The sequence below is a fragment of the Erpetoichthys calabaricus genome, chromosome 7, assembly GCF_900747795.2.
Source record: "Erpetoichthys calabaricus chromosome 7, fErpCal1.3, whole genome shotgun sequence".
NCBI classification, from domain to species: domain Eukaryota; kingdom Metazoa; phylum Chordata; class Cladistia; order Polypteriformes; family Polypteridae; genus Erpetoichthys; species Erpetoichthys calabaricus.
Window position 1 is genome coordinate 126,990,973 of NC_041400.2, and position 15,702 is coordinate 127,006,674.

Consider the following 15,702-nt stretch of genomic DNA (forward strand, 5'->3'; position numbering starts at 1 on the left):
CTTTTGTATTCCAGTAACCACTTGAATGAAATCAAATCTGTCTCTGCCTTTCTCACACACGCACGCACACATTCAAACATGAACACGTCACTATTTGAAAACGCTATGCCATGACAAGTACAGGAAAGATCGGGGGGGGGAGTTCAAATGACAACTCATTAGTATGTGTGCGTTAGCAAGAGAGGCAGAAAAATGGGGTTTTAACTCATTGAGAGCAAAATGTAAATTAAATGCTTTTTTTTTTCCTTTGGTTCTTGAATAAAAGCGCCTGTGTTTATTTGATATTTGTACTAAAGTCTTTGCACATTATACGGTTCATGTCTTGGTATTAGTATAACATGGAAATGGTTTCTGCTTTAGGTATGCAAATCAAATGCTTTTTTTTTTCTTTAGTTATTCTTAAATAAAAGCGCACGTGTTTGTTTGATATTTGGATTAAAGTCTTCACACATTATACATTTCACGTCATTATTAGTATAAAATGGATCCACACATTTACAAAACAAAAGACGCTGATGGAGAGGTGGAAGGGATATAAGGTGGGCCGGGATTCCGAGTTTTTTTGTAGGCTTCAGGGATTCTAGTATTAAAAATTGTTCAGCTAGCTTAACATTATCTTGCCTGTCCAGCTAGCATAATTTGGCACCTGTACTTTGATCAGGACATATACAGTATGCTCATTGGGTGTTTTAGACATAGATCATTTAGAGTATCCAAAAAAAAAAGTGAAATATGTTTCTGCATTTGGGTCTTAAAATATTTTATAGGACAACTAATAAAATGGTTATTGTAATGAATAATCCTTATCTTATAATCTATTAGTTATCTAACTGCTCCTTAATTTTCCTTCGTCAGTATTGTGACTATATTTATCAAAAAAATAATTTATATCTTCCAGGAAGTAACTATTCATACAAATTTTATAATCTAAAAATCCTTAGCTGTGTCGCATCTCCCACTTTTAAGCATCCTCTAGTTCATATTCTTGCTGATATTTTTGGCCACCTCTTTGACATTTTCAGAGTGTGTTTTGTTTTTTTATTTATTTATTTTTTTTATTTGTTTCCTCTACTCATCTCCAGCTTCTGGATACAGTCATCTTTCTTATATTACTATAGCTTTAAGTATCTCAAAACAAGAGAATTTATGCGAATGAGGACATTAGCAGAGCTAATATTAAGATATTGTATTAACATATTGCTCCAGTTTCACGTTAAACTGGAAAACCTGGAATACTGTGCTATAATTTAAAAACTGATGTAATGTTAATGGCATGCAAATAGGTTTTTATTTATTCATTTATTTATATTTTTCTCTCCACCAAGTATGATGTTGAGGATGAAAGGAGTAGCATTACTCAAGGGGATAAACTACGTGCCTTGAAAAGCAAAAGACAAGCTAGAATTTCAGCAGGGTCATTAACGTAAGTATTTTCAGCTTTTTCAGTAGTAGTGGGACATTTAGAGTAAAATGTTTTTTTTTGTTGTTTAGAGTTCTTTTACATTGTCTTGTTATGTAGTCTCCCACTGGATGATAAATACATATATGATGGCAAACCTTTCTAAAAAATTTTCACTAAGAATTTTGATTTGACTTTAATTGTCATTGGCTATAAGGCTATCCTAGTCTCATGTTGTCTCTTTATTTGAAAAGCAACTAGGATTGAAAAAAAATGCAGTTACTGTTGTGTAAAAGTAAAGCTGGCATACTATGTAATCTTAAGTATCTTGGTGTGCATAAGATTAATATATTCTTAAAAAATATAAATTTTCTTGCAGTTTGATAAATTTCATACATTCTAGTTTAAGGTTTAGTCATCACTTACATTTAATAACTCAACACATTCAGATGGTGTGTTACTATATATGTGATAGTTAAGTTGGTAAAGATGGATCTAGTTATTTTTTGAGGTTGTTTCCATATCTAACCCCAAACCCCCCCAGATTTTCATTTAGTGGACAGACTTTTCTTGTGTTAGAATCAATAAAACTATATGCAATCTTTGCTTAGTATAATAGCAAGACTCATGTAAATATTCTATCTCATGTATGGCATCAGTTGAGATTTTCAGTTTTTTGCTTGTAGTAAGAGATTCAGTAACTTGAATTTCTATCATTGAAATGTGTGCTTCAGTGTAGTGGACAGTTTCACTTGTAGTTTACTGTCTTGATAATAATGTGAATTATTTCTTAACTGTTACGTCACTGGTGTCTTTTTGTTATTGTTGCCAAGTTATCATGTTTTTGTTAATGCTAAATTTTTATTAACTGTTGCATTTCAAATTTTTTATTCAGTATAGAGTAGCATCTGTCATGTTGGATGTGGCATTAAATTATTATTTTTTTCGTATGAACTTATACTTTTTAATCTTCTTACAGACTATTATTGATAGAAATTTGACTTTTACCAGGGAGAATACTTTAAGAAATTTCAAAAATTCCTTTTCATCATGAGGTGTGCAGTAAGAGGTAGAAATAAACATGGCAAGTGCTGAAGCACATTGTTTCTGGAGGAGTTAGCTTGATTGCCAAAATTCCTATTGCCAAATTGTTAGCATAATTTTACTGAAAATAGAAAACTAAGTTGTTTATTATTTTCCCCACTTCAAATGGTATTAGGGTTAGGAAATGTACAAGTTAGTAAAAATGTATGAGCTGTTCAATGACCCATGCAATTCGAGGATTGTCTGATTGTTAACAATTGTCAGATAATGGTATTAATAAGAAAAATGGCTGAGGTCAGTGCTTATGTAATAGGAAAAGGTATGTTTTTTTTTATTTTTTTTTTTTTAAAAGGTTGGCAAAGTAAAGTTACATATTGTTATAAACACAAAATCAAACATTAGTATTTATTATTCAGTTTGGGAAATAAGAAACAGAAGTTAATGTTTGGATTACTTCACAATCAGAAGTTGTACATTATATTGTTTAATACTGCATATGCAGATTAAGATCAATCACCTTTCCGCAAATGCTTCTTTTGTTAAAATACTGTCATGACTTTCAGGCTGCTTGTAGTTTACATTTTTTTAAAAATATTTCTTAAAATCTCCTTGAGGCTTATTTATTTATTTTATTTATGAAAATTTAGTGCAGAATTTTTCAGCAGCAACAATTTTTTTTTTATTCAGTTAAGTTTACTTAGAAAAGTATAGGTAAAAATAATTACATTTAAATCAAGAAGTTTCTGGTTGAAGAGTAAAGACTATATCTTGCTCTTTAACCAGAAACTCTTTTTCCTGTTCATCATATACCTTATTATTCAAATTTAATATTGTAGGCTCTTATATTTTACTATTGAAGCTTCTTATCTATTAGCATAAATGTTAACATGCATTTGAATTGCAAATATTTAATAATCTTTGATTATTACATGTTTTTATGTCTGTGTATTTAATTTTGTGTATTTTTGATAATCTAATTTTAGAGCTAAGTAGTCAGTTAAGTTTTTATCTTTTAAAATGAAGGGGGCTGGGAAGTAAAATGATGCTTTTACACATCTGCAAAAAATGTTTGCTTACTCATACCATGGCAACACCTGTGATAGAAATGTGATGAAGACATTGAAAGTAATTTTATTACACAACAGGCAAGCAGCAATAAAATGTTGCAGTCTCTTCTGTGCTGTCTGGGCTTACTGTTGTCAGAAATTGAAAAGATAACTCAACTTTCTTCAGTGATGCCTGTGAGAAAAGTATATGTGTAAAATATAAATAATATTGAAAGGTAAGTGAATATGGCTTACTCTGTGTAAAAATGGGAGTTATCTTTCTGATGCTAAAAATGCTCAGTGTTGGATAATGTTTTTTTATGTCCTATTCTAGCATAAAAGCTTTCTTATGTGTGAGGTGTGATTGAAAGTTGAAGTACTTGCTGATACTTGTAGATTTAACATATACAGTAATGTTTTATTAAAGGAAGGGATCTGCAACAACTTAAATCCTTAATGCAAAATAATTTCAATAGAGCAGCTGAAAGAAAACAAGATTACAAACCATTTGTCTACTTTGGTTTCCTTGGTGTTTTTAATACCTAGAACAAAAACCTATATTGTAAATTCATTCTTTTTTTCTGCATGTTTTTGCTTAGTTTTGTGAAGAAAAAAAATTAAATTACTTTTGAAATCAATAGAAACCTAAGAAAATGCATAAAAACTATTGGGGGGGGGGGGGGGGGATTTTGGCTAAAAAAATCTCTGCTCTGATTTCAGATTTAGAATGTATTATGGGTTGGATTTTCCTGTAATAATTTCATCATTTCTTGCCAGCTTTGGACTAAATCCCTCATCAGTTGCTTTTCTTGGAAAATAAGCATGGGTTCATAGTTCCCTCTTACATAGGCTTGCCCTGTAAACATAAATAACATTGGTTTCCTTATTCTTTCACCTGACAGAGGAAAGTAATTTACTTTTTATTGCAAAACTCAACAGAATTTGAGTCTGTGAATGTTTTTCTTATATACCTGTGTTGTTGCTAGTCAGTCTGTCACTGCCAGTAGGTCCAGATTAAAAAAATGGCAACTAAGCAGTTCTGCCCAACCAAACAATGGGGTCATCAGGCATGTTGGGATCAATGTAATTTGTTGTTTAAAGATAAATGTCTTTACAGTAAATTTTGTGAATTTAGAGTGCCTCCACCTGTATGAGCAAATAAGGCATGATTGTAAGTGAGGAACCAATTAAGAGTCCTCCTTTAAATATTTATGAGCTGTTAAACCAGTAAATATCTGAACGGTACCAGCTAATGCTAGTCTTCTGCTAGTAATCATGAGGTGCCAATTTTGTGTTGTGGAAGATAGTTCAAAATATCATCTTTGACAGGATAAGCATTATTCAGCAACTCAAGTATCTGATTCAGTGTTCGTATAGAGTACATACAACAATTCTCAATGCTGTGTGTCTATTTTAAGGTCATGGAGGCTAAAGCCTACTCCAACACTACTTGTTGCAAGGTAGGAAGGAGCTCTGTAAAGGAAGCTAGTACCAACACTGGTCCAACTCAGAATCTTCAGTCAATCTGTCATGTATTTGAATGCAAAAACTGGACCTATTGCAGGAAACTGCAGACAATGCATGTAGGCTAGAAAATGTTAAGAAAACTAAAGCGGTCTAGTAAGACCCGTGTATGCTTGACACACCTGCATCACCACAAGAGTTCACTGTGGTGATGTGACATAAATTTCTTCACTAGTCCTAGCACGTGCACCCTTGCATTGACAATTGCTTACCTCCAGAACTTTGTAAGTGTGCCGCCTTGTGTGTGCATGCATTAACTGGACAAGAAAATGTATGCCTATTGGTGAAACAGTTATGTAAATTGTTGCTACCTACATTTGCATAATCCAGCATTAAAAATGATGGGTAAATGTCCATAAAATCATAGAGAGAAATAACCCAGACCCTGGGCAAAGATGAAAGATTGTGCAGACAGAAGTTGGAATATCTGTGAGAATGATATGTAACTGCAAAGAAAAAAACTTTTTGGTGGGCGAGGGGGATTCTTCTTCTGTAAAGTGTTACACAATGCTTGAACTAGAAACAAACTAGAGGGTGCTTCCATTGTGCGCGAATGCATCTGTAGTTGTCTGTGCTAGAACATAGGCCAGGTAAGTCTTAAATGCATAAAATATATGTAATAATACAAATTTTTAATTGTTTACTACCATCTTTGTCTCAGCAGACAGCCGCACATACGTGATTTACTTGTGCAGTGATCGTTATATGTGGTTTTTTTTTTTTTTGTTTTGTTTTTTTGCATCTTATTTAGTGCAGTAAATATGCCAAAAATGTATTTGCGGATTTTCACATTTGTGGGCATCCTATGCCCCTACCTCCTCCAAGGAACAGCAATATTTCCATTTACCTATTGTTCTTAGAATGGAAGTGATTCCTCAGGTTTGCAGTCCAGATGAAGCAGTCTCAAGTTAGTTTTGCCAGTTCAAGTTGGAATATCAATACAAGTCTATACACACAAATCGGCTCATCCACAACTAAACTCCCAGCATGCAGAGAGAAGTACAAACAAAAAACTATTGGCAAAAGCATTCAATGTAAATAAAAACAGGGACACATTTACATTTGTTCTACCTTAACAATGTATATTAAGCACCTCAAGGAGGAGGTGTTTTCAGCAACCAAAAAAAAACATCTGTCATCACTATTCCATAATGCTAATTAAAATATTTGTACTTGAGGGAAAACCTAGTGAAGCTGCACGCATGCCATCATCTCTTTTCAGTAATGCCTATGAAAAGAGTACAAGCATTACCTCATACAGACAGAAAAAGTATGTATTTTTCAAAAAGCAGCATCAGGTGAATACATTCCACCTACAGCAAGGGAAAACATAGCATAGAACAGAAACATTAAAGAGAGTTTCAATAGCTACATGGCTGTAAAGCAGAGATGCACATACCCATTGTTTGTAAAATAAACATGAGAAACTTTCAAGAAATCATTTTACATATTTTCAAAACATATAGAGCATTGCATTTTGGCAAAACAACTAAAAGGGAAGATTACTTCAGATGCTAAAACATGTGGAAAATGTCTAGTTACACTACATGGCCATAAAATTCAAAGTAATACATACAGAAAACAACTTTAACACAAATGACCTGAGAAACCTGAGCATTGTTACTGTTGTAGTCAAGACATGCAAAAACTTTATGCATTCCTACTAATATCTATTATTCCATCATTACTATATTCCATGTCTACAAGGAAAACAGTGATAGTATCAGATTGTCCATTACCATTGTGATACTCAAAATTTGCAGTTTGTGACTGCACAGATACTGTTTAGTTGCTATTTATAAAATGGCATTGATTTAACATAGGCTTATACCAATATGTTTATCCCCATAATGTACAGTTTAAAGTACATCTAGCCACAACATTGTCTCTGGATCACTTGACAGAAACAGCATTCTCAATGAGCATGAAGGAAAAAAAAATAAATTACAAACCACCATATGGATTCTGCATATTCACAATTATATAAGGGCAAGACTGTATATTTCACACAATTCTTACTAAAGCCTGTAAGGCTGGGTTTTTGCTTCACACAATGTGACATGTGCACCTGCTGATGCTAAAGCGACGCAAGTAGTGTACTGTTTATACTTGTGCGCATACTTTATGTAAATCTGGATGACTACACTATGTGGCAGAGATATCATCATGGTGAAAAAACAACGTTTGGCTTTGGTGTGTTGTGAATTGCCTGAAACATCCATTAAATTCCCAGGACACCTTGCCATAATATCTCTGAAAAGGATGAATGTTTAATGATTATATCCATCAATCCAGGGACTCGCACATTCCAGCCAGTATCGGATGCGAGACAGAAAGAAGCCCTGGATGGGGCATCAGCTCATCGCAAGGTGAATGCAAAGAACAAATATACTAGCATTATTTTAGCATCATGAAATCCTCAAACACGCATATCCTTGGAAGGAAACCGAAGCACACTGTGGAAACCCTCCTGGAAAACATGTAGACTCAAGGCAGAGAACACCAGAGACATGACTCTCTACTGTGAGGCAGCAGTGCCACTGCTCCACCACAGTGCCACCCCCACATGGGTAATTATTAACATTAATTGTTCAACCTCCTTAGCATTGCATTTTTTCATGAAAAAACTTGTAAAAAGTGTTTTAATTTTTTTGGCTTGAAAAAATGAGATATTAAATCTCCTCTTTCTACACTGACTTTGAATTTTTAGTGTTTTGCACGTTTTACAGTAGAAAGTATAATGATACAAATCATAATAATGAAAAATAATATTAATAAAAATAATGCATGATGAAATACACAATCCAGTTTCACAGTCGAGACAATAGTAGCGTAATTCCTTGCAGATTTTATTTTCAGACTGATCGGCTTTTGAATAGTACACTACGCAAGTGCGATTGACACAAACGTCGCTTTCAGATTCATCAGAATTACTTTCGATTTCACTGACTTATTTCCATTCCACTGCCTGAAGACCTGTTCACTTCATCACTGCTCGTGTCACTTTGAAGAGTGTGCAACACCTGGGATGCTGAAAAATATTTCTTACAAGATACCATTGTGAGGCTAGGAGAAGACATGCCTGCACCGTTGCCTGGGTAACACTTGGGCCTGTCACTTACATAAGACGTGCCTATACCATTTCCCGAGCTATGCGCCGCCCTAATGCTGTTGCAACTTTTACAGACCGAGTAATCCTAGGGTCTAACGCTTATACAAGATGCATCTATACAGTTGCCTGAGTGATGCTCAGGACTAATGTTTTTCGCACTGTTTTTACAGCCCGAGTGATGCTTGGGTCTCGTGCTAAGGAGGTCAAATGCAGTTAACGATTTATCTGTAAAATGTAACATGCTTTAACTTGCATTTAATCAGGAAAGTCATATCAAGTATAAATCTAAGGATTCTATGTGTGCTGAGAACTGGAATATAATATAGTTGTTCTGTGTGGCAATCACTGCCTACTGCTTCTATCAGTGAAGAAGGAAGCCCCAGAAGCATGTAACGATTTAACAGCTGGCTTGGTTTTAACATGATATTTAAGACATTCTACTTTAATGACAAAATAAACTATGAGATTAATTTAGAAATTTGCACTTTAATCATAAAACAGACCTTTTTTTCCCCACTGTGTTCTTAATTTTTTTTTTTCTGTCTGTGGCTCAAATACACGTACCTACATTCTGATGCTGTTGCGAAATTGCAAAAAAAAAAAAGGCTGTACTAAAGATGTAAATGTATTGCATTGTTATGATGGGTAATATGCGACGCTTGTATTGCCTATGTGAGAAATAGATGAAGAAAAGCACAACAAATACATTTCTATATCAGCATTTTAAGTTTGATTTGTTTCACCACATCAAACCATTCATTAAACATCGAAGCACACACCTTGATCTTGTAGGATCTGCAAAGCGGAATGCTGTTATATGTTGATAGTAAACAAAGACTCTGTCATCACGCTACAACTTGAATACACTGTGCCCCCCAATTTTTTGCTGGTACTACAAATCGTGCATGCGTCCAATAAATGCTTGGAACGCATGCCAGCTTTCATCTCATTTAATCCTCCGTATTCCTTTTCCTCCTTTTCCTTTTTATATATATATATATATATATATATATATATATAATATATAACCTAAGCCTTATAAAGACTGAGGTTCTGCTAGGTGTTTCAGGGGCACAGGCATACTTTATTGTCCCTATCAAACAGTCATGCCCAGAACATCTGTTAGTTTCCTTGGTTCCTTTTGCTTCTGCTGCAACACACAAAAGTATGGTAGAAAAATGAACAATAAACTAGGTAAGGGAAAGCAACCTACTGAGTCAGTTTTCTGGAACTGTATATATCATGTGACTGGATGTAAGACCATTCCACATAAAATGATTAGTGGTTAAAATCATAGTGTGTAGTGTTTTTGCCAGCTACAGTATCTCTAAACCAAGAATTGCAACTGATGTAAGGTTCATCCAAGTTCAATTATTAAACTTTACAGGTGAGTTGGTGATGGAAAATAATATACATTGTGAACTGTATTGCTTCTACAACACGAGTTTAGTTTTGTGCCTTATAGTCTTTACTCCAGTCTGTATTTCTTGTATTAAATGTACATTTATAACAATCATATGCAGCAAAGCAGTTAGCTTAGATCTGCTTTTCCCACTTTTTGTTTGCTTTATTCCCTCTTCATCTTTCTTTCCTCCCACTTTCTAGATGGCTGATTGCAGTGTTGGTCTCTACAGTGTGTAGCATTGTCATCTGGTGGATTGTTTGTGGCTTCCTTTCTCCCATCCTGCTTATCTGTATAGATAGGTTAGGAACATAGTAAGCAGCAGAGGATTCCAAAAGTAGCAGTGTAAGTGTGCTGTTTACTTTCCTTTTAAAGTAATTGTTGAAGCAAATAGATTTTTTTGTTTGGTTAGTCCCTGTGCTTGATGATAACTGTTAGACTTAAGTTCATTACATAAACACAGAGCATCCACTTTCGTTTTTTATTATAGATTTACCGTTTCTTTACAATCGTTCTATTCTTGTTTTGCTGCAAGAACTGGGAATGAAAGAAACTTGTGTTTTACTGTTGTAAAATTCACCATATGAGGATTTGTATTACTTTTAATTTTCTATAAAGAATTAGAATGTTTTTCCAAATCACTGTTGCTTAAATTTAATTAGACGCATATCACATATTTGTCTTCACCAATTTAGCTCCACACAGATTTTCTTTACCACTGTTTATTGTCTTGGGTGTCCATATAGATAAAATGCATTCTTGTCATATCATCTACCAACATATACATCTGCATCATATTTTGGCCAGTCAGTTGGCCTCACACCAGCATGTTTTTCCTCACTGTGTAATTTACCTCTTTAACAACTGTTTTTTTTTTTTTTAATCTTGATTATTGTTTCCACTTTTTTTTCTCTCCCCGTAACTCACAACTTAACATCACAACCATAACATCCCAATCACAGGTCTTATACAGCTTGTGTAAACATTTTCTTTTAAGTGCTAAGGCTTGTGGCAAGTGTGGAAGTTGCTCTGGGAGGTGTCTCCCACTCTGCTACCTGTAACCGTCTGTACATGCATTCAGCATGCATCAGAAATAGCAGAAGTTCCATGCTTTTTGATTGCTTATCTAGGGCTTTGCTTGCTATATCAGCATTTGACGTCACTTTAGCTCACATTTGACAAGAAGATGCAATTGATATCTGCAACCCATCCATCAGGCTGCTGCTTTTATAAGAACATTTTCAACAGTCTTACATTTCACTGTACAGTACACCCCCGGAATTTGCGGGGGTTATGTTCCTAGAGCACCCGCGAATTGTGAAAAACCGCGACTTTTGGATGTGGTTAAAAAATGACTTTTAAATGCTTATTTTTAAAGTTTAAACCCTAAATACAGTATGCTCCCAAAGCACTTTAATTTCATTGCAAGCTCAGCATAATACATTAATATATTACCTAAAAACAGAATGTAAAGGTAAACCCGTATACTGTACAGTACTGTACTGCTATGTCTCCCGCAGTGCTAAAATGTAAAATACCGATGTTACCGCTATACGTACTGTAATTCATGCAAGCACATTTTCTTTGGTATGTGCTGTCGTTTTCTTTGTTATAAGTAGAGTAAATGCATAATAATATCATTTAAAATACAGTAAAATGTACAGATACTCACCAATGATGAATGATATTGATGATGATGATGAAGTAGATGTGCAGTACGATGCACCGGATTTAAAACTCCTCGGGTGGCGCCTCTTCTTCAGGCACTTCAGGAGGAGTCGTATCTTTGGACGGGTGGTCTTCTGGTGGGGCTTCATGCTGGCTTTTCTTTATAGGTTTCAGAAACATTGTGATGGAAAGTTACTAAATTGTCTCCTGTAGCGAACTGTTGCTACAATTTCCATGCTTTCTCATGGATGATGTTACCATCCAAGGGGATGTTCTTCTTCCCGCAGTCGGTGATCCACAATGCCAAGGCAGATTCCATCCTGATGATATTTTTATTCCTTATGGTTGTTACCTTTTTGGCAATATCACAGAAACCTACAGATACGGTACTCCAAATTGCTGCTTCGTTCTTCTTTATGTAGCGTTCGGTGCTTTCATTAGTGCCATAGTGGTGCGCTACTGCAGCATACCTTTTTAGTTCCCGGAGCAAATCCAGTAGTTCAGCCTTCTCCTGGAGTGTTTTAAAATTCTTCTGGCGCTTAGGCTCAGTGGCAGAAGCCTTAGAAGGTGCAGGATGTTTCGGCGACATCTTGTGCGTTTAAGAATAACAAAATGGAAAACACGAGGACACTCCGCTGTAGATGCGTCACAGGGCAGCAGTCAATCAGCAACAAGGAGAAATGAATAACGCTTTCGGATTGGCTACTTTCACCATCCCAAACCATATTTCCCTCAGTGGTTGCTTCCTCTTCTCTCTGCAGCACAGTATTGCCACGAGAAAAGCCATAAAAAAATTGCGGAGGATATTTGCGCTTTCTGCTAACAATTAATAGTTAGGTTCTAAGGAAAAATCTGCGAACCCTGAACCACAACTTTGCGAGGGTCCACTGTATTCTCTTTTGAAACTGCTTTGCTGTCCGCCATTCAAATTCAGAACCTTTTAGTTGTCTTTAGCATTTTAGATGTCGCTCCAGTTATCCCTCCTGCTTTAATTTCCATCATCATCTTCAGTGTGTTTCTGACAACTTCTTTCAAATGCTTGTCTTTGTTGCCTCATGAAAAATTACCTATTTGCTCTTTTTAGTAACCTTTCAATGTATATCCAAATGTTCTCTGTTCTATTATTATCTAGGACATTCTTTGTTTCTAAATTTTTGGCAGCTGTTCACACCAGGTTTTTTTTTTTAAATATAAATGTATCTCCTTGCCAATCTTAAACATATTCATCCTCTTTTAATATTTTTCCTCGGCAGTGTTTGTTGTGCCAACAGTCCTCTATCAGTTTTTGGCTGCCAGCTGATCCATGTTTTTATAATTTTGTCTTTCATACTTGAGCATCTGCTTTCTCCTAATCTTCATTTTCCATGATCACCTGCTGATATTCCGTTTTTACAGGGTTTGCCTTCACATGGTGTCATGGTATATTTTGTTCTTTATAATTTGTCTGCTTATAGTGTTTCTAAACTGTCAGATTCAAATGCTATTGACTTCCTTCCTCTTAAACAGGGTGTTGCACATTATTATTGCTGAAATACATTCTCTGTTAATATTTCTTTTACAGACATTGAAGTCAGTTTGAACTGTTTTTACACATTAACATTTGTTCCCAAATCACCATTAACATCACCACCAAGTACAAAGTTTTACCCTGATGCAGCACACATTGTCAGCAATGTGAGATATATGCTTATCAGGGACTCCCCTATATTCCTTTTTCAAACTACAAAATACTCTCTCATTGTCTTCACCTTAATCAACTCTGTCAACTTTTTTTCCCCCACTTGGATTAAGTCGTAAGGTTATAAATCAATAGGTAAATGTAAATTAATTTCTTAAATGTTTCTCTGGGCAAGTGTTTTAGCTAGTAATCTTACTCCTAAATAAAGAAGGTAGAGAAGTCAGTATTTGATAAAGCATCCAGAACTTTGCCATGTTTTGACAGGAATTAAATTAACATAGCATTGAACATATGTTAGCTTGGCACTAGAGACGCTCTAGCCAGGTTTATTATTATTTATTTATTTAATCTTTTGATCACTGATATCATATTACTGGATCATCTATAAAAAAAATTAGATTTGTGTTCACACAGTCCTGAAAACATCCAATTTGTGTCACATAAAGGCACAAAATCTGTCTGGTAATTTGAATGTAGTCTTAGCTCCTGCATAACCAGATGCAGAGAAGTCTTATGTTCTATATTAAAGACTAAACTTTGATATTTTTATAATTAAAGTTGGAGACCACTGGTTTCACGTGTTTATTTCTTATAAGCAAATCGAAATTTTGTTCATTGACCATGAAAACACAAAAGTGAATAAAAATTCACTTGAAAGACTTCCAACTTAATAAAATATGTAGGGAAAATATTTATCTGTAAAATATATGGCAGTAAAGAAAATAAAATACTTCTCATAATTACAAGCTGTCATATTTAATTTTCTCTGTAATGTTCTTACCTAAAACAAGGCTTAATAAAAAAAAATTTGCACCATTTGCCAAAAAAATACATATACATTCTCATACATTGATTAAGTTGGTTGATATTGGCAGTTAAACACTGCTTAAATGTATGCTCTTACAGATTTTAATCATTTTAAATCATTAACTGCACTTCAGCTTTGTTGCTGTTAAAATATATTTACTATATTTATACAAGCGTTTTTGCCCCCTGTGTACCTTCTAGATATTTATAATTACACTTGAAGAATTAGGAATATGGATTACCATTTTAATTATGCAGTACTTGTTTCTTCCCAAAACACATCTATAAAGTGTTCATAATGTTTCTCAAGAAGATAAAAGGTTAACATACAGTACTTGTCTTTTGTAGTAAAAATCAGACAATTTACATTGGCACCCGATCAATTGGAACATCATTACTTGGCACATTTATTGAAAGGGATTAGACAACTTATTGCAATTAAAATTTAAAGCATATTCTAACAAAAGAAAAGATTCAACCCTTATAGTTGCAGTTAGGCCCCTGCCCCAAAAACACCAGAAAGAGAAGAGATTTACTGGAGGTGCATAACATTCTTTGTGAGTGGTTATGCTGTATTTATTCGAGCAAAGTGTTGTGTTTTTTGTTTTTTTTTTAAATCTGCAGCATAGTCTTGTTACTGCCTTAGTTGCTGTGTACATTACTTTATATATTGGTAATGGTTTCTACTGTGCAACCCACCTTAACCAAACAACAAGAGTTTTTCTTTAAATCTTTACAAATCCTTTATTACTTTTAGATCTTTCTGCTGCACCCAATATAACGTTGAAACTATTCATTTGTTTTATAGATTTGTAAAGGTTCTTTAATGAAAGTAACTAAAATTTTCACTGCATTGGAGAAATTTGGGTTTGGCCCGAATATTTGTGCTTGGATTAAACTACTGTATACCAGTCCAGAAGCTTCAGTTTGTATTAATAAAATTTGCTCAGACTACTTTAAACTAGAACGTGGTACCAGACAAGGATGTCCCTTGTCGCCACTGTTGTTTGCAATCGCTATTGAACCACTGGCGGTTCACTGCCGAAATTCTCATCAGATAAAGGGGATTGTCAGAGAAGGACTGGAACAGAAAATTTCTTTATATGCAGATGATATGGTCTTATATATATCGGACCCAGAAAACACTGTCCCTGCTGTTTTAACAGCACTAACAGAATTTCAAAAGATATCTGGTCTTAGAATTAATCTGAATAAAAGTATACTCTTTCCAGTGTACTCACAAGCATATAATAATAAATTAGACACCCTACCTTTTACCATAGCAGATCAGTTTAAATACCTAGGGGTAAATATCACAAGTAAACATAAAGCTCTTTATCAACAAAATTTTGGCGTCTGTATGGAAAAAATTAAGCAAGACTTGCATAGATGGTCAACCCTTCATCTCACTCTAGCCGGAAGAATTAACATCGTTAAGATGAATATCCTTCCTAAACTTCTCTTTTTATTTCAAAACATTTCAATATATATCAATAAATCGTTTTTTAAACAGTTAGATTCAATAATAACCTCATTCATTTGGAACTCAAAACACCCACGTATCCGAAGAGCGACCCTACAAAGACCTCAGGCAGAAGGTGGCATGGCTTTACCTAATTTTCAGTTTTATTACTGGGCAGCAAACATACAAGCCATAAAAACCTGGACACAAATAAATGCACATACACGGGCTTGGTCTGCAATAGAAGTAAAATCCTGTAGTACTTCTTTATATTCCCTGCTCTGCTCTCCAATAAATGAAAGTTATCGCAAATATACTAATAACCCAATTGTGCTTTACTCACTCAGAATATGGAACCAAATTAGGAAGCATTTTAAGATGGAAAACCTTTTATCAGTGGCACCTCTGCAAGGGAACCACCTCTTTCAACCTTCGCAAGTATATCCAGTTTTTAATACCTGGAAAAGTTTTGGGATTAAAATGCTCAGAGATCTTTATATAGACAACATATTTACATCTTTTGAACAATTACGTTCAAAATTTAACCTCCCAGCTACACA

At 34.6% G+C, this 15,702-nt stretch overlaps 1 protein-coding gene across 6 annotated transcripts in view; it reads left to right on the forward strand.

Annotated features, from left to right (window-relative positions):
* Window positions 1–15,702, forward strand: part of cdc14b (cell division cycle 14B) — an 84,807-nt gene that overhangs the window by 43,079 nt on the left and 26,026 nt on the right. For 4 of the 6 annotated variants that reach the window (XM_028805330.2, XM_028805327.2, XM_028805328.2 and 1 more), the window contains exon 12: window positions 1,326–1,423. In XM_028805330.2, coding sequence (XP_028661163.1) covers window positions 1,326–1,423 — 98 coding nt within the window. Of the gene's footprint in view, window positions 1–1,325; window positions 1,424–9,730; window positions 9,878–15,702 lie in introns of those variants that run through there. The other 2 variants (XR_007935395.1, XM_051929671.1) reach the window with 2 other exon arrangements.